Source organism: Capsicum annuum, chromosome 4, assembly GCF_002878395.1.
Source record: "Capsicum annuum cultivar UCD-10X-F1 chromosome 4, UCD10Xv1.1, whole genome shotgun sequence".
NCBI lineage: Eukaryota > Viridiplantae > Streptophyta > Magnoliopsida > Solanales > Solanaceae > Capsicum > Capsicum annuum.
Genome location: NC_061114.1, coordinates 135,089,796 through 135,110,695, shown reverse-complemented (window position 1 = coordinate 135,110,695; position 20,900 = coordinate 135,089,796). Strand labels below are relative to the sequence as shown.

The following is a 20,900-nucleotide window of genomic DNA, read 5'->3' as shown; positions in this document are numbered from 1 at the left end:
CTTTTTGACACTTTTATTTATCAACTTGTTTGGGGTGATATTGAGTGGCCACCTCGTGTTGCTTCACATCATATATTGCTAAGGCATCCCTAAACACTTTATTAAAAAAATGGGATCCTCCATCACCTATGATTTTTTTGTGGAGTACCAAATCCACTACTCGAAATTACCCCTATGACGACGGTTGCATAATCGTGATAATATCAAAAAAAATCATCATCATAGCTCTACCGCAACGGTTCTATAACAGACCTATATGCGGGCATTGCGATAGAGTTATGGCAATAGTTTATGTGACGGATGGATGAAAACCGTCACCATAGGTGAAACTATAGCAATGATTATATTTTGTCTTAATGGAATGCCTCTTTTTATCTATTACAATGGATATTAACCGGTGCAATAGATTCTATTGCAACAACATTAAACCGTTGCAATAACACCTATTGCGACGGTTTTATTATTCTATTGCGGTGGTTTTTGTTTGTCTATTGCAACTACTTTGGAAGTCTGTTGCAATGGTTTATTATTCTGTTCCAACATTTTTTAAGTATCTATTACAACTATATCATTACACTATTGCAACGGTTTTCTAGTCTATTGCAATGATTTTATTATACTACCTATTGCAATGATTGTTGCCACATGTTATATATTGAAACGATTTATATAAAATAGTCACTTGTATTAATGTAAATTTTTATTTACATACATAATAAATTGTAACACTATGTACACATCACAAATTAGAAAGGACACATGAATACTATCCGCATACAAAATATGGGGTCTAAACCCTCCTCATCGACAACAAAGAGCACTACTCGTAAGTACAATGAAGTAAACTTCTTACCTACTTCTTTAACACATTATGACCAACAAATGTGGTCAACCTAAAACAAATGATGCTTCAGAGAAGCTTTACCAGGCTATTGCACTACAAGGCCTTTGAAGATCTACGACTTAGTCATCTTTGCAATCTTTTGCAAATGTTGTTGAACCTCCATTTTGTTCACCATTGGTATTTGAAGCTCCCTTTAACAGCGTAAACACAACATCATCAACTAAAAGGCAAACTTCATTCTGCCAAAGAAGCACAGATTCAAAAATAAACATTAACACCTAGAACTTTGTTAACTTGAACAATATGGAAAAGTTTATTAGTTTCATTATTGATGACAAGTAATAGAAATTTGTTAGGTAACATTATGGTGCTTATATAATAAATTATTATCCAAGAGGGCAGCAAGTAGTCACAGTAGCACTACTTCCTGGAGGACTTTCTTTTGATAGTGATAGCCCTGTGAAGTAAAAAGCAGCATAGTGTAAGAATATGCATCAACAAAAGAAACTGGTAACCTGAAATAAACACCCATAATATTGAAATCACCTTATCAGTTCCATATATGTAATAACAGTAAGTGAAAACTGAAGTAAAATTGCTCTGGGTTTGGCCCCCAACACAGTGATGGTAGTCATGGTAATCTGGTCTACCATAAAAAGGTACGTACTTTGTGATAGTCCACGGAAAGTCATACCTAAAGGAATGAAGAAATAAATCAGTTAAAACATGCCCCAATCACCATAGTAACTCGTGTGAAGTAGGGAGCAATGTAAAAGAACTCTCAACATAAAACAGTGGCAATATTTCCCAGCAAAAGATTCACGATACACAGCTAAACTGAGCAATTAAATAGATTATTTAAAATCTTTCTCAGAAGTTAGCTCTGCATAGCATGACTAGCTTTAGAGCTGTAAATTTGAGTCAAGCATGATGGATCAGTAGATCTAAACTTCTTTTTCAAAAATGATTTGTTTATTGAGCTTTAGCTCCAATGGGCTCTCTAAGCAAGCTAAATTTAGATTAGACGTGGAATATGTAGTTCTAACCATCACTAAGGTGTAAGCTTGAGTACATCAACTTCCTAGCACCAACAATTAAAGAGAGATAATCTTCTAAAGAAATAAACAAAGCTAATACATAAAGAAATAATCCCTAATAACACGACTGACAATATTTCACCTACTACTCCTAAATGAATCTTTGTACATGAATGATTAAACATGACTATGATGCTAAACTATGCCACTTTCCATATTTTGAGTTCTGAAATGCTCAATTGATATTATTTACAACAGATAATGTCAAAAAGAGGTTCTTTGTCAGTAGTTTCCAATATTTAGTATCAACAAATTAGCATCACTTCACCGTTTTTTTTTTTTACTTGAGATGCTGCAACTGAATAGAACTTGTTGAAATTGAGAACACATAAATCTTGTTCTTTAAACACTATAACAATAAGAGCCACAATGTTTTTAGTTGTCCAATTGGTAGACCAACAAATATTCAATAAGCAGCAATTTTATCTAGCAATTTCAGTGAATGCAAGAAAACGATCTCTAACAACTAACAGAGTGATTAACACACTTAATTAACTCAAAGCAAGAAGGAACGGAAGCACATGTACACAATTTTTTTTCTTTGGACGTGCACATAGATTCAGTTAATTGAATATGTAGTACTAACAGGTGCTTTGCATGATGAAAATCAAATATAATGGAGAAAGGTAACATTTTTATAAATCCTGCCAACTCCCTCTATGATAGTCCTAACGCAACTAATTTCAGGGCAGCTACACCTCAAAACCACGTCTCGAGTAAACCTACCTACGAAGTTCAGAGTAAATGGACCCTCACAGAGTACTTTAGCTTAGTCCATTAAATTACATTAACTAGTTTTCATACAGATGATATATATGAACCCAAACCAGATACATTTAAACAGTAGAGGTTAACTATGAGTTCTTCACAATGAATTCCAACAAAAACTGGAATCGTCACAAAGAATTCCTCCATAGAGGTTAACCACATACAACCATATTACAGAGTTCCTCAAAAAGAATTCCACAGGTTATTTCTGGGAATCTACTAGTTATAGCAATCGTCCAAAGAAGTTCAATGTAGGGAACCAGAATATTTACAATGAAAAAACTCACTGCCCCTCTTGTCTATTTCCTCGAAAAACTACCCTAATAGATTACAATACAAAAATAAAGCAGAAAGACTACAAGGAAGGCTTCTTGACTAAATTTACCACCTATTAGTGAAGGATCCAAACACGAATTTGACAAAACTCAATAGTGTCTCTAGGTCGAATTTTATATTTATATATGTATGAAAAACAAGTATAGATAGAGCTTGCTATGTATTTTAGAATTCACTATCGTAATTCAAACCCCATAACTAATAAGTTTTAGATCTGCTATCAACAATTATCCATGAACAATCATCCTACATAAAAGATTTATTTGTTATGAAAACATTTTCACGCGTTATTTTAGCTACATTAAAAGGTGGATACACTACAATAACATAATCTTAGTGCAAAAACCTACCTCCAATGGATTTGCATTACCCCAATAAACTGCAGCCATTATATAAAGACATAAATCAAATGAAGGAATTGAAAAGTAATTTTTCTTTGGAATGAGACCGCGACTAAAGAAATCCTAATAATGTGGGCTGATTATTAGGCGAAGAGAACCACATGATATACTTCAAGATCACTGACCATGCATATCCTTCTGCATAAATCTTGTGCCTGCATTATAAAGAACACAATTTAATGGAATGAATACATTTTTTACTCCTTGTGTTAGAAGACATTAGATAAAATTTGAACGATAAAGAGAAAATTTGCATGACCCCTATACAAGGATAGACATAAACAATGAACTTCAATACAGTCATTTACAACATTATACAATCCTTTAGGGGTACGTGAAAGTCGAGAATACAAATTTATTATTAAAGATAGAATGAAGATGATGATGAATTCATTTAGCATGGAAAATTTACAGCCATGAATCAGTAAAGAAGACAGGAAATTATGGAGGTTGATCCTTGAAACTATCAACATTGGGCAAGATATTATGGATGAGCTATAAGAGTGTAAGTTCTATGAACTGACAAAACTTGAACATTTCCTTACATTGTTAGTAGATGTAAACTTTTAACTACTGCCTAAAATGCCAAGCATATAATGTCAATCGAAGATTGAAAACCCAAATTTGCAAATGGCAACTCAAGAGAATTGTTGCAAAGCTCACTTATATCTGTGTTGCTTTAATAGTTTGGACCTCTCAAATCCACTCCTTTCATCTTCTGTCCAATTCTATATCCATACAACATAAAACCAATAATTAATAAGATTAACGGACTCAAATTACCAAAAAATACAATTAGTCATGAACCTGCTGCATAATTCGTGCTCTCCATATTTCAGTGTAATAGCAATTAAGCAACTCTATACAAATAGGAGAAACTACATCTGGAATCCCATTCAATGCTACCAGTATCTACTTTTCCCAACTTAGAGAGTTTAACCTTGTTTGATGATTTTAATTTCTTCATTCCATGGACTTATCTTTATTTTAGACCTGTAAATATAAATCAGCAAAGATGAATCTAGCCTACTGAAACAACGAAAAGGCCAAAAGAAAGGGTCTATCATTAGCCAAAGAATGACGCTCCAATCGTAATTCCTATGCACAAGTTATCTGTCTTAGTTTTTCTGTAACTAATTCCATTTATTCTGGACGACCACCTATGATGAACGACTACCACTTTGTCCATCTCACTTATTATATCCAGCATAAAGTTGGAATCCAACTCGACTAAAGTTGGTTAGACTAGGATTGTAGTATTGATTATTTACTATGTTCATTGTATTAAATGTAAATCAATGAGACCATAACTATGGTTTAATATTGCATCAGTTGGTAAGCTGATCAAAACGGTACTGATGTGCCATACAAATTAACAGACTCAACCAGTCAGCCATGTAGCTTCTCATGACATTGATATACATTATATACAAAAAAAAAATCAACAAATGTAGTTTGCATTTAGATAAAATAAAGGAACTTCTCATATATATATATATATACACACTCAGCCATGTACCTTCTCATGACATTGATTTACATTATATACAAAAAAAATCAACAAATGTAGTTTGCATTTAGATAAAATAAAGGAACTTCTCATATATATATATATACACACACACTTACCAGGCCCAGAAAAACCAGTCTGGAAAAGGTATATCAGAATGATGAGGTGAGGTACAGTGCCAAAAATTAGAGGCAAAGGCATTGAAGCATGCAGGCAAAGGCAAAGCCAAAAATTACAACTTTTTTTAAATGATTGATTACTTGACATAGGAGGTAATACACAATATTCTCTATAGATATAGCTAGCCTGTCATGGCATTTAGCTAAAAGTGATTGCTGGGATCTTTCTATAATCACATTCTCTTGTCAGTGCCAACACCTTAGAAAATAAAATTCCAGTCCGCTTCCACTATATGCAGGGTTCAAGAAAAATGGAGAAGACCACAAGGGTCTATTAGGTAGCTTTATCCTGCATTTTGCAAGAGTTTGTTTTCATGGCTTGCACCAATAACCTCTTTTGTTTTCATGGCTTGCACCAATAAACTCTTGGTCCAGGAAATAATTTTATCGGTTATGCCAAGGCTCCCCTTCCAATAAAATAGAAAAATAAAATTAATAAAAGATTGAGTGTTCGACTCTTACAAGAAATAAACATACAAGATGATCTTAGTTGGGACAGCGCCCGACATCCCCACCATCTATATAAAGCAAAAGAAGACTCCACACTTAGAAACACCGGAAATAACAAAGGTATCAACAATGCAGTACTTTTACTTATTCAATCCACATGAAACATTGAAAAGCTAAAGCTTAATTGTTTAAGTCACTATCAGGCTCATTTGCCATTTCTAACCAATTTCACCAACACTTCAATCCTTTTTAATTATTTTATTTGGTTTTCTTATTGATATTACTCCAGTAAACATTTTCAGCAATGTTTTGTAATTTTCATTATCAGTTGATGAATCCAATTTATTGTTATCATCTGCGAATGCAAAAAGTTGAAAAAAAATTATAAATTCTAAAGGAAAGTATATTTCCCTCTGTTGGAGTCCCACATCAGTGGTTTAAAGGGTCCTTGGTCTTCCTATATGGTCTTGGAAAATCCTCCCCGAGCTAGCTTTTGAGATTGAGTTAGACCCAAGTTCCATTTCTTTATTATGGTATCAAAGCCAGGCCCATCCAGTTCATTGTTTCCGATGTTGAACCCCCCGTCGTATGTTGTCCACACTCCAAATGTCCAGCCCTGGGCATGCCAAGGGTGTTGGAGTAAAAGTTCTTTGATCTTCTTATATAGTCTTGGGCAATCTTCCCCTCATGAGATAGTTTTTGAGGTTGAGTTGAGCCCAAGTTCCATTTCTTTATCACCCTCTCCTACATTACCTGAGGTAATATGTTTGGTCATTGTTTCTGTTTTTTTAAGAACTAAACATTATCTGCTTCTGTAGTGCTAACTCATGTACATCAACAATAAAGAATTTCTAGCAGAAACTATAAAATACAAGACAGTAAAATAAACTCTCAAGGTCACATGATTAAACCACTATACCATTTGACTGCCAAACGGCCAGAAACCGTAGACTTAAATCAGGTCAAATCGTCAATTTAAAGAATACCTTAAAATCCCCAAATTCTTAAACAGTAATGTTTAAAATGTGAAAATCTGACTCGTCGGAGATCCGAAAGTAACTTTTCCGTATCCTTTACACCAGTCAATAACAAGCTAAGTGTTGAGTTTCAATCCACTCTTATCACAACAGAACAACAACAATGGAAATTACAGCAAGCCGAGGGAGCTACGATGGAAACCCAATTGAAGAGATATAGGTTTTTGATCCTCTTTTTACGGTCAGAGTTACGATTGAGGAGAAATGGGGTTACGATTGAGAAATTGGAGCTCTAATTTCTAGTTCTAATTGAGAGATTTTTATACAGAAATCCGATTTGCTACAAATTGCAGTTACGGTTTGGATTAAGGATTTTCCAATTTACTACTGAAAGAGGGATTTTGATATTTTCCTATTTGCTACTAAATTTTGATATTTTCTACAGAAAAACAAATATTTGCTACTCGATTTTGATATTTTCTACAAAATTATTTTTAAGGCGGACGTAAGTTAAATATTGTGGAGAGAAATTAAAAGGTGATACAATAGATGATTCTTTCTAATTAAGTGTTACCAAAATTGCTTTTATGAAAACTATTTTAAAAAGTGTTACTATAAATATATCTAATGCAATGGTTCATTTTCAATAGCAATAGTTATAGTGGTAATAGAACTATTATTTTTGGCAACGGTTGAAAGTGTTGCTATAGATATTCTATAGCAACGCTTTTGCAACTGTCGCGAAAAAGTCTATTGCCTTAGGACCAATTTCTGATAGTGATCGCGGGTATATGTTCTTCTTCAAGAAGAACACCACATTTTTTCCTTCACTGTCCGCCAATGTCATCGCTTCTACCCATTTGCATAAATAGTCAACAGCGACCAAACTATACTTACGTACATATGAACTCACAAAGGAGCCCATAAAATTACCCCACACAACAAACAATTCCACCTCCAACATAGTTGTTAGAGGAATATCTTTATCCCTAAAAATCGATCCTTGTCACTGGCATTAATCACAAGTTTTAACAAATTCAAAAGCATCTTTGAGAATAGTAGTCTAGTAACACCCACTTTGCAGAATCTTTCTATTTGTGCGATCACCCGAATGATGTCTTCTCACATGGGAAGAATGTTAAGCTTGCATGATATTCAATATCTCCACCTCTGATACACACCTTTAGATAATATTTTCTACACACGGTCTAAACAGATAAGGCTCAACCCAGAAATACTTGTTCATACATCATTGGATAACATTATTCGTTCACAGTCCAAGCATATAAGGCTCAATCGAGAAATACCTATTTACATCCAGGAGAAACCTCTTTTGTGGCTGAAAATTTAGATCTTTCAAAATGATGACACTTATTAGATAATTTACAAAGTCCATCAAGGAAAAAAATCAAGAGTAGTTGCAAGTACTTGTTCATCCGGGAATGATTTATCAATCTCTAACTCATTTAATTTACTCCCTTCATTATCCAATCTTGATAGGTGGTCAGCTACTTGATTCTCATAACCTTTCTTGTGCTTGACTTCAAAATCAAATTCTTACAGTAATAACACCCACCTAACTAATCGAGGCTTTGCATCTTCTTTTCTATCAAGTATCGCAAAACTGGATCTATATGGACCACAACCTTACTTTCTAACAAGTATGCCTAAAATTTCTCAAAGGCATACATAACAAAAAAAAAAAGCTCTTGCCTTTTAAGGTATAGTTCTTTTGAGCTCCATTCACTTCTTTACTAGTATAGTATATAGGGTGAAAAAGCTTCTAATCCTTTTGCCTAAGAATAACACCAAGCGTCACTCTGCTTGTAGTTGTACTAAAACAAAAATGTAAAGAAAGTACCTTAATCAGTAAAAAGCTGGGGGTATTTACTCCGCATATCAGACTCAACCTTCCACATAGCCTTCTCAATGGCACATCAATTAAAAGGGCTTAGACAAATCTGACATAATCATAATGGGCATTATTACTAATTTCTCCTTAAGGTACTAGAAATCCTTCAAACACTCATCATTCTACTAAAATTTTACCTCTTTCTCCAATAGTTTTCATAAAGGGTTGGTAATTTTGGAGAAGTCTTTGATGAACCTCATGTATAATCCTGCATGGACCAAGAAACTTTGCACACCCTTCACCGAGATTGGTGGAGTTAGAATTTTGATCACCTCCAGTTTGTATTGATCTCCTTTGATCACTCTTCCAGTGATCTTCTTGCCTAATACTATTCCCTCTTTCACTGTGAAGTGGCACTTCTCTCAATTGAGCACAGGTTTGAACTCTTCATAATGCTGCCACATATTGCTCAAGTTCATCGAATTGTCATCAAATGAGTCTCCCATCATCAAGAATTCAACTATGAAAAATCCCAAGGTGTCCTCGGCCATATTGGGAAAAATTGATATCATACACTTTTAAAAGGTAGCAGGAGCATTACACAAATCAAACGTTATTCGCTTGAATGCAAAAGTACCATAGGTTCATGTGAACGTAGAATTTTCCTTGCCTTCAGATGTAACAGAGATTTTGTTGTATCTGTAGTATCCATCCAAAAAGAAATACCAACCTCATGTATCTATCCTATACAATAATTAATTCATGAAGGGCATTAAAAAGTTATCCTAAAATGTGCATGAGTTCAACTTTCTATAATCCTTACACACTCTCAACCTCATGACTGACCTAAGAGGATCAATGTGTTTTTCTTGTTGGCCATCACAGTCATGCCTTCTTTCATTAGTACATATTGGGGAGGGCTTACCCATTTGCTATATGTGATCGAGTACACCACTCCTACATCAACCCAATTTATTATCTCCTTCTTCACTACCTCTTGCATATGTCTATTAAGCCTATTCTAATGTTTGATGGGAGGTGTAAAATATTTCTCCAACTGAATCTTGTGAATGTATATACCTAGTAAAATATAAATAATATCTATGATTGTCTGCCCATTAGCTCTCTGGTAAATTCTCAACACTAAAATAAGCACTTCAACCTTATACTCTACAAAAATAGCTGTAATGATTACTGCCAAGGTATTATTCTCTCCCAAAAACACAAATCGTAGATGATCTGACAATTCAGTCCAACACTGGTGGCTCTTCAATAGATAGCTTTACTAGTGGTGTTGGTTTATTTTTCATGTCCAGGTACAATTTATTTATCGCATACGATTATGAATCCATTTTGGTCAATGAATGAATTGTTTTATCATACTCCTCAATTTCATCACTATAAAAATTTATCAATACTACTGCCAAAGTCTCAATAGTGAGTCATTTTTCAACAGACACCACTATGTCACTCTCACCAATAACATCAATAACTGACACCACATTCATATATTTGTGTTGAGTCATTGATTGATAGACATCAAAGTTCACTTCTTCATCATTGAGTTTGAATTTTAGCTTATTCTGCTCTATATCAACTAACACTCTTCTAGAGGCTAGAAATAGTCTACCCAATATTATAGGCACCTCGTAATTGACTTCATAATAAAAAATTATAGAGTCTGCTAGAAATATAAAATTTTCCACCTTCACCAACACATCATAAAGAATACCCACAGGTTTCTTAACCGAACAGTCAGTCATCAACAATTACATAGATATCGGCTTGGGGGTTCCCAAAACTAACTACTAAAGAGAAGCTAATGGCATCAAATTAATGCCCTCCCCAAGATCATTAAGTTCCTAAAAATAAAGGTGCCTATTGTACATGGAATAGTGATTTCTCCTAAGTCAGAGTTCGTTTGAACTAGTGATCTTATGGCAATTCAACTACAGTGATGAAGATTGTCTACTGGTTCATAGTTCACTATTATTTTCTCGGTAACCATGTCATTCATAAACTTTGCATATCTTGGCATCTGTTCCAAAGCTTCAATCACTGGAACATTCACTAACAACAGTTCCAATGTAGCCATGAACGTTCTGAATTTGACATCAGACCTTCTTCTTCATCCTGAGTACAAATAGAGTAGGAGGCCAAGGAATTTTGGCCAGAGGATTATTTCCTCCTTTCCCCTCTTTATCCATTGACCTAGGTAGCTGTCCTATAGTAGATTTTGTCTTATCTAATGCATTCCAAATTATCAAACTTAGCTAGATTATTTCTCTACTCACCATCATTAGCTATAACTTCAGCTTCAGATACAATATCATTCATCTTCTAATGAACTACCGGATATGGCTCAGGAAATATTCTACCACACCTTGTGGTAATAGGTAGAAAAGTACCGCCATTCATTAGATTTTATACTGTATCACTTGGCAAGTTTCCACTCTTCCTTTAATTGAAGGCTGCAGACAATTGATTCATTTTGTGCTCCAATTGCTTAATTAAAGTGGAATGGGAATATACCATCCAACTTATAGTTTATAAGTCAATTTTATCTACTTTACACCTACATCAGTCTAGAAAATTCTATAATTTAGTTATTATAGCTTTTATAGGCATCTTTCCTGAATCATTAGATGCATTATTACGAACCAAAAGTGGAATATACAACCCACTTTAGATGTTTGTACTCTTCTAATTCCCTTATTCACAGTCTATATAACTAGCCTTTTCTTAATAGTTCTTTTTTTTATAGTTCTGACCTTGATTTCCTTGGCCATTAGCCTAGATATTCCCCTAGTTATTAAAATAGTAAGCCTCTATTTCGAAATTAGATTTAGTTGCTCTACTATTAGATCCAACAACTTTGACCTTTTTATATTACCTGACAATAAATTCTTGGTGAGAGCTAACGAAGGTAGCATAATTGTTTCGGTATCACCACCTCCAACCAAATCAGTATCACCACTATGTTACTCTCCTTCATAACATCAATAACTAACACCATGTTTATCTCTTTGGGCTGCTTCATTAACTTACAAATATCAAAGTTCACTTCTTCATCATTGAGTCTAAATTTTAGCTCATTCCGCTGTATATCCACCAATACTCTTCTAATTGCTAGAAATAGTCTACCTAATATTATGGGCACCTCAAAATTGACTTTGCACTAAAGAATCACAAAGTCTTCTAAAAATGTAAAATTTGCCACCTTCGCCAACACATCATAAAGAATACTTACAAGTTGTTTGTGCAAACTATCAGCCATAAACAATCGTATTAAAATTATCTTTGGGCTACCCAAACCCAAGTGTGAATAAATAGCTAATGGCATTAAAATGGTGCTCACCCCAAGATCATTATGTTCCTTAGCAAAACTAAATATGCCAATTGTATATAGAATAGTGAATGCTTCTGAGTCAGATTTCTTTTGAACAAGTGATCTAATAGAAATGGCACTATAATGATAAAAATTGTCTATTGGTTCATAGCTCACTGTTCTATTCTTGGTAACCAGGTCTTTCATGAACTTCGCCTATCATGTCATTTTTTAATAAGCCTCAATCAATAGAACATTTACTAACAACTATTTCAGCATGGCCATGAACTTACTATCTTTTCTACCTTCTTCCTTCTTCTGTATAGTGAGTGAAAATGTAGTAGAAGACCTAGGAATTTTTGCTAGAGGCATTTTCACCTTATTTTCCATTTTCTATCTTAATACCTTCGTATCCATTAACCTAGGCGGTTAATCTATAGCCGACTTCTTCTAACCAAATTTATCCAAATTCTTAGACTCAGCTAAACTACTTCTTAGCTCACCATTATTAGATATAACCTCATCTTCAAATACAACATCATCTATTTGGAAATTCACTGTCGGGTGTGGCTTAGACAACATTCTACCACTCCTTGTGGTAATAGCTAGACAAGTGCCATCATTCCTTAGATTTTACATTGTATCACTATACAAGGTTCCACTCTTCCTTTGATTGAATTATGATTAGATTTTGCATTATATCATGCGGAAAGGCTTCACTCTTTCATTGATTGAAGGTTGCAGACACTTGATTCATTTGGTGCTCCAACTACTTAATTGAAGTGGAATGTGAATCCACAAGCTGACTCATAGTTGATAAGTCACTTTTTATCTCCTTCAATCCCATATAAATGTACCTAATTCATTAATTTAGCACTCATCGCATCCATAAAAAGCTTTTCTGAATTATTGGCTGCATTATCACGACTCTTGAGTGGCACGTACAACCCACTTCGGATGTTGTTACTCTTCCAATTCCCTTATTCATAGTGTATAACCAAATTTGTTATAATAGTTCTTCCTTTGAAAGTTTTGACCTTTATTTCCTTAGCCATTAGCCCAAACATACCCCTAGTTTTCAAATAATAAGCCTCTTATTTGGAATCAGTTTCGGTTGCTCTACTACTAGATCCAACAACCTTGACCCTTTTAGTATTACCTAACAACAAATGCTTGGTGATCAAGTCCACTAACATCTTTATATAAGCCATGTCTTAGTGATATTCTTCTTCTATTTGGCGTTTTTCCTCTAAGATCTCAATCACCTAAATAAAAGTACAATCCATAAAAGTACCACCGACTACATTATCCACCGTTGGTTTTGTGTTTGAATTTAGTTCTTTGTAGAATGTCTCCATCAATTATTCATTGGTCATCTTGTTATTCGAACACTAAATCAACTTCTTTTTGAACCTCAGCCATTTTTCATGATGATCCTCATTAGGAAGTTGTCTAAATTACTTATCTTATCCATCAATCGTAATATCCTGGAAGGCGAAAAGAACATTTCAAGTAAAACTCTTTTCAATTGCCTCTGGTTTGTTATAAAATTAGGTGTCTACTCAGTCAATCATAAAGTTTCATCTCCAAATAAAGACAATGGGAACAACCTCAAGTATATGGCATTTTCCCGACTCCAGGATAGTCAAAAGATTTGTAGATGTTGACAAAATTCACTAAGTGCATGTCCGGATCATTATCGGGTAGTCCACTAAACAACCCTTTTAGATTATCAATTATATCATCATACTTATGATATAGAACATCACCCCTAGAGACAATGGGGTTATCATAATATCTTTAGTATCACAACCTCTATCCAAATCTGCATCATCATCATTCAAAGTAACCAAAGTCGTAGGTTGTTGGCATCATCTGCCTCGTGCTTATTAATTATGGTTGGCTAGTGTGACATTAATTTCACGTCGAATTTTCAACCAACTCATCATATCCTAGGTCCTTATCATCATCATTTTGAAAATTACCTATTCATCAATATTTAGTTGGTTTAACTGGGTGGTGGCAAGGACAACCAATCTTTCTACCTCTTATTATGCTTTCATGTTCCTCCTTAAAGTTCTATGGACTTCAAGATCAAAATGTAATAGATGTTTGCATCAATGACGACTTTATCAAATGAATAATAAATATCCTACAAACACAAGAACAACAAATAAAAGTAAATAAGGAAACTAGACTAAAAGTTAGTTAACATATATAAATTTAAATAGCAACCGTATTCCCCGGCAACTGTGCAAAAATTTGATATGCCAAAACTACAACTAGATTTTAAGAAGTTTCATTGGTCATTCTCAAATATATAAAACAAAGGTTGGGGTCGAATCCTACAAGGAATAGGGTTTTAATCATGTTGTATGTAGATCAATTGAAGATTAATCATCAGTTTCCATAGAGTAAAGAGGTTTTGTTATAAACTTGAATAAGTAATTGTGGTGTGTCATACTGTCTATGTATTCTCTATAATGTATTAATCATCAAGAAAGAGTAAACTAGGATTATGTTCACCTCGGTGTTTAATCGCTTCCAAATGATAGGGTATGTGAATTTAAACCAATACATGTAATTATAGGGAAGTTTTGTTCAATTCTCCATCCAAGTGTTTGCCAACCTTCAAAAGTAGTTTTCATCTTAATTCTTTCAAACTTAAGGTGATGAAATACTAATTCAATGTAATCCCAAAGAGGTTAATCCAGTTAAAAGCGTTAATCTTTATTTAGAGGTTGAAAACTCTAAATTCTTGTTACTAATCTCTTTTACCAACAATAACTTCTTTACTGAAGGAAGCTAAGTATTAGGGTAAGTTCTAAAGTTTACAACCAAAAGAGCTCATTAAACTGAAGAGAAAAACAATATAATCATAAAAATAACACAAATTTTATAACCCATAACCTTATAAGTGAAATTTGACCAAGGATATCATAACACTAGTTAGAACATACAATGTTAAAATTTAGAATAAAAATCTCAGTTCAACCAAGAATGTTGTGTTTTAAACTTACCAAACTCATTTCTCAAGAACAATATGTTACAAAAGTAGCTCCAGGCATAGGATTCCTATTTCTAAACCCTAGATTACGTATTTATAGGCTCCAACAAAGTGGCGATTTGAATTTCAAATTTGGGCTACTGCATCATGATTTACGTGTGAAGGGATGGGTGTTTGATGGGCATTGGTTCATTGAAAGAACCATCACCTACCCCAAAAATGGATCTATTTTTTGTGAGTTATGATGGCTTTATCAATGGTCCATCGCTCTTCTAACAGACTGCAGACCTAATCACCACTTTTCTTTTAATTTCCCTGGATTCTATTTAATTGTGTTGACTTTGATGATGGTCTATCACAGCCTTAATGGCCCATTTGCTACACCTTCATGCAACTTCTTCTTCCTTCAGTTCTTTTTTTTTTGTAATAGCAAGATGCATAGTTCATTAGGGTACTGACAACCCATCAAGAACCATATTGTAGGTCTCATTAGCTTAAAGTTACCATTTTTATTGCCCTTGAGTTTTATTTTGAAGAAAAAGCACAAAACACATTAAAACACTAATGATTGCTTAAAAATATATAATTATCCATCACTAATGATGCAAAATATCCTGTCACAAGTGGGCACATTAACTTTAATTGAGCTCAGTCAGCCTATGATGCTTATGAATTACCATTTGTTTTGGTATTCATACTACACTTTTGCATTTTATTTGATGAAAATCCTAGCATGAGTCATTATCATTGACAACGACTTTGAGTAATGTTGATCAGATATTAGGTTGAGCTTTCTATTTTGGTATTAGTCTTATTTTATATCTTTCACAGACTGTTCTATATATATTGCACTTGTCTAGTACTCTTGATGTTTAATGGGTCTTATATTGACTATACTAGGTCTTGGGAACTTTTTTTTTTGCATAGTTTCCCTTTTTCCCCTTACTTTTTATGCAAACCTTGTATATTTCCCTTGCTATTCATAGTATTTACTATTATATACCTGTTCTTCTCTTAACCACCTGCTAGCCCATTACTTGCTATTTCAGGCTATGGTTTGGGCTTATCTACTGGCGGGTTATGATAGGTGTCATAATGACCTTAGTTTTTGGATCGTGGCCTATATTTTCTAAGATTTTATTAGCCATTGTATGATTTTTGTAGAGGTTTTTCTCATTATTGATCCTCCAGATATTGCATCATTTACATTTCAAGCGAAGAGTTTAAGATCATGACAAATGAAATGTACAAAATATAAGGATTAAATTCCATAGTGTGGATATTTTCTTAACATTACTCTCAATTTTCCCATGTCTGTTGTACTAATTTTCTAACTATTTCTATAAACCTATTAATTTTTTTCTTTATTTTAATTATTTCTCAAGTAAAAGTACTTATGAGGAAATTTTTGGGTCATTTGATCCATGTAGTAATAGACCTTCTTGTCAAGAATCACAACTATATTTTGATTTCTCTTTTAATGAAAAAAGAAAGTTGCAATCTGATAGCATTTGTTGTGACCCATTATGCTTATAAGTTTCAACGAACTCAGAAAGTCAATTATGTGAGCATGAAGATCTTCACTTGTGTCACCAGTAGACAGGCATGAATTTTGGATTGTCAGAATCAAGCCTATGTGGATTAGATATTTGGCACTTTTAGAAGCCTCCTCACACCTGGTCCTCCTTCAAAGTGATTTTTTCTTGGATAATCTCTAAGTATTCTATCATGTAGTGGTACTACATTATTAGATTGTTCTTCCACTTGGTGTGGTAGAAGTGAGTTATTATTATTGTTGAGCTTGTCATTTTCCATTTTTGATAATGTAACTTGAAATTGCGAGGTTTGTTCTTTTGTAACACCTCAAAAAAAAATTTCGATTTCAAAATTTGATGTGCTAATTCTCTTGAAGAAGAACATGACATACACTTTTTGAAATTTCTACTCAAAAATTAAAATAATGAGAAAAAATAAAAAAATAAAAAAATTCAAATTAGTTGTAAAACAATTAATTCATAGTGGACTTTTGCCAATCACTGGAAATGGTGTCAAAATTTTGTAATTTTTTGGCATATATCTATTTTTAATTCACACTCTATCAAATTAAGTTTAGAACGATGTCAAACCAACAAATATTGGTTTATCTATTCTATAGTTTTTTTTTTATTTTAATCACCATTTGAGAAAATCAGAAAGAGTTACATCATGAATTAACTAATTAAAAGTTCGTAAATGAAAAATTATAGAAATGTTCTTTGTAATTTTTAGAAATATGAAAAAAGTTATTGGAATTCTGACTTCACTTTATTCCCATTGTAAACTAAATGAACTATTCCTCAATTTCTATTTTCTCACAAACATATAAATACCTGTAGGGGAGCCTTGAAGTGACTTGTATTGTTGTTGCCATGTGACAAAGAGGTCACAGGTTCTGGTTCTGGGGTATATTTGTTTATTTTTACTTTTAATTTTTCACCCCAAATAATTAACCCAAATTAACTTCCCGACCACGTCTCAATTAAAACTCAAGAGACTCCTATCCAACAGACGTTCTTTTTCACCCCTATAATGATATACACTTACAATAGAGTAACACCCACTACTACCAATTTCAAAAAAAAAATATTAACCTATTACTCACAAAACAACACCAAATAAATTAAACCCCTCATGTTCAATTTTCAATGGAATTGAGAAAAACACTACCCATCACTGGTCAACATACATAATTACTATCTCCATAGAAGCAGAAATACCCTACCAGCAGACCATTGCTATAACCCTAGCTCTCGCTACCTCTAACCTGATCTTCACTCCCTTCAACCAGTAAACACCAACTAGTTACAACGATCAATCACTGTAATTTTATTATTCTTTATGTTTAAGATACAAATAGAGGGAATATGGATTTGGAATAAAAAATAGAGGCCAGGTTGAGTTGGTTTGGAATCAAGCTCGATGTGTTTATTAAGTTGCGTAGTGGGTATGAGTTAATTATTTGGCATGCAAAAGTTAAAATGGGAAATGGAGAAATATACCCCCAAACTATGATAAATGGTATGTATATACCCCTGTCATACTTTGAGTACTCATATTTCCCTACGGTTAGTGTGAGGGGTATGTATGTACCATTTTATTAATGATAAGGGCATGTGTACCGAAAGTATGATGTAAGGTATATATTTACCATTTATCATAATTTGAGGGGTATATTTTTCCGTTTCCCAATATAAAAATATAATTTATTTTTATATAGAGATATATTTTTGTAGAACAAAAGAAAAGTAATCTATACCAGAATTGGTACAACTAATGAAATTAGTCCTCCCTATTTAATAAGAAAAAAAGAAGAAATTTCAAGATGAAGAATTTTTCAATTTAATTAAAAGTAGGAACTAAAATAACGCAATATCGAATAGCTAAAGAAATAGGAAAGAGAAACCTTAAAGAAAAGTTGTAATCTCTTTGTTGTCTTCCCCCCCCCCCCCCCCCCCCTCTTTATAAGCCAAAAACTCTTTAAAATCTTGATCTTCCATCATAAGTTGAGATTTTGTCTTTGTTAAGATTTCATCAAGACAGGTCGTGACTCAAAAAATTATCAGGATATATTATTTCTTCTACACGTGTGCTTTCTTTTCTTTGCCACTTTTTTTCTATCGTAGCTCGCTCTTTCTTGGTCACATTTCTCTTGTAGTTTTCTTGTTATGTTGTAATGACTTTCTGGGTTATTTTTCTTCTCTTCATGCTTTCTTGTATTTTGATCGGACCGTTTATTTGATTATCCAATAGTTCATTTGATTTCTATGCCTATTTCCCTATTTTGGAGCTTTTAGTGTTAAGAAATAGGTATTTGGCAAGAACTCCTAGTAAATTAACTAAGGTGTCAATTCTAAAAGTTTCATTATCTCAGGAACATGGAATTTAGGTTGGGAGGACCTTTGCTTTAGGTCCTGAGGCTTTTAGGCTCAATCCTGGCTATTTATTGGAAATTGGTAAAAATAGGATAGTAGGTGTAAGGACCATATTTTGCAAAACAAACTTTGTTGGGAATTTTATCAATTCCGTATAATCTAGAAAGTCATTTCAAGTAGGGTAGCGTATTTTTTTTGTGTGTGCATGGGGTTTTGAACGAATCGCAAACACCCAATCAGCGTCCTTTTGGGCTTAGATAATAAAATATATTGTATGGTATTCAGTACATATTCTTTAGCGTGTAGGTTCTACTTTAACGGTATGTGTCTACCAAGTAAAGGTTCTCTTAAGCGGTCCTAGCCAACTTAGAAGCAACCACTTAATCGGTCATTGGCCGCTTTAATGTCCACCGCTACATTTATATATATAATTTCCTCTATCACAAATTCATTTCTATGTCCTAAAACCTCAAATGTTGCACCTTAAGCTCTGGTAAATAGTGTAGGTTCATAAGTGCAAGCTAGGGTTCATTGCTGCTTTCACTGAGATCACTTCCCCATCTATAATTCATAATATCTGGCCCTTAATTTCACTTAATTCTCAATTGAATTATTGAATTTTTTAGGACTTTATGGATAGAATTTTTACTCACAAATTAGGACTGGTCATTCTCAATTTTTGAGCATACATCCTTGTTATGAAAGACATTATTGTAGGCCCAATTTTTAAAATCCATATGCAGGCCCTACGTGTAATTCAAACTCAATTTTGGCTTAGAATGTAAATTTTCAATATTGGTATTATTGTTCTCATAATGTCACATAGATTATTATTTTGGCAGTGTATCAGTGGTTGGAGGCTTCTTGAAAGAAAAAAGTTCTGGTAGAGTGAGTTTTAAGTGTATTCTTTGTCGTCCAAGTAGGTTATGACTTACCTACTCTTAGACTTTACTTATTTAAGGTATTTTTATGGTAATTTTCTAATATTTGGTGGAATATTACATCTTGAATACTCTATTTAGTCATTCATGATCTTTATAGGCTATTTAGGGTCCTTAGAATAGAATCTCGCCTTGAAATCCCTAGCCTCAGTAATCGTTTATTTTAGAACTTGGCCAATGTACATACTATCCTTGGGATTAAAGTAGATGCCTTAGTCTAGGATAGCTAGGTTTATCGCTCCATCAATTCAGCCAAGGGTGGCTCAAGCTTGTTCGTAGCCTAAAGCCAAAAATGAATCGGAGGCCTTAAGGTTTTGAAAAAAAAAAACTAATATTTTTTTAAAAAATTTAAAGTCTATTCCTTAAGATGCAAAGTTATTAATGTATTTCTTACCAATGTATTTTGAGAACTCCTTTCGTTTTAATTTGTATGTCTATTTTGATTTGGCACGATATTTGGAGTTAAAAAAAGTAAAAAAAATCTCCAAATCTTGTATTTTAAACTAAAGATATATAGAATATACCAAAGTGTTCTTTAATATTATGGTCTTAAACATGTCTGAAAAAATTGAAACTAAGAAGTTGACAAAAACCATTTTTTTTTAAATGAACTAAATATAAAATTTAAAAAATAGTACAAAATATTTCTTTTTTTAAAAAATCATATAATAAATTTAGTATTGCTTAAAAATATGTGGTCCCTCAAATTGGGGGCCTTAGGAGGTTGCCTTATTTTCTACGGTGTAGAGTCGCCCATAAATTCAGCTTAGCATCGCATTTTCTTGTTTTGGATGATCATAAAACACCTAGGTTGCATATTGGCTGACTAGTTTTTTGTATTTGACCATTTTTCTTATTTTGTTGTACTTGTTTGGTTTTATATACCTGGTATATTGGTATTTTAGCCTAAAATATTGTCTTTTGAAGTGAAAATTAGATTTTTGAGTACTTTACATAAACTAGATTTTTGTTACGACCCAATTTAGAAGTCATGATGACACCTACTTTATCCCACAAACGGGTAAGTCAAACTGTAGCCTGGAGCCATAGACAATGGGCTAATTTTCTAAAAAATGGCCTAAAAGTTAGAAATTAACGATTAAAGACTTAAAATAGTAATAAGGCAGTTATAAAATTCTAAAAGATGGATAAAACAACGACAACCATTCCATGACCTAGTAGTATCGATACAAGAGCTACTACGAAAGGAATATAAGTACTGAAATAGTTAAATACAAATTCCTCTTGAATAGTGAAAGACTAGACATAGGTAATAAAACGAAAAAGGGGAAACTCCGA

General features: G+C 33.4%; 1 protein-coding gene and 1 non-coding gene across 9 annotated transcripts; one reads left to right on the top strand and one right to left on the bottom strand.

Annotated features, from left to right (window-relative positions):
- Positions 1-664: 664 nt before the first annotated feature.
- On the bottom strand, positions 665-7,077 carry LOC107867967. 8 transcript variants are annotated; one of them, XR_001673480.2, is made up of 5 exons: positions 6,572-7,077; positions 5,076-5,542; positions 3,396-3,601; positions 1,391-1,538; positions 665-1,301 (listed from the first exon to the last, which is right to left on the bottom strand). XR_001673480.2 is itself a non-coding variant. In XM_016714488.2 (5 exons), the coding sequence occupies exons 2-5, from the start codon at positions 5,221-5,223 to the stop codon at positions 1,265-1,267; spliced, it is 363 nt and encodes a 120-aa protein (XP_016569974.1). In that variant the 5' UTR covers positions 5,224-5,542; positions 6,572-7,070; the 3' UTR covers positions 665-1,264. The 8 variants fall into 8 exon arrangements, 1 of the variants encoding a protein (XP_016569974.1); XR_007055146.1 differs by lacking the exon at positions 5,076-5,542 and adding an exon at positions 3,992-4,174 and having other exon boundaries at positions 3,572-3,601; positions 6,572-7,074; XR_007055145.1 differs by lacking the exon at positions 5,076-5,542 and adding an exon at positions 3,992-4,174 and having other exon boundaries at positions 6,572-7,072.
- On the top strand, positions 3,648-3,750 carry LOC124898386. Its single transcript, XR_007055348.1, has one exon. It is a non-coding gene; the product is annotated as a U6 spliceosomal RNA (small nuclear RNA).
- Positions 7,078-20,900: the final 13,823 nt, after the last annotated feature.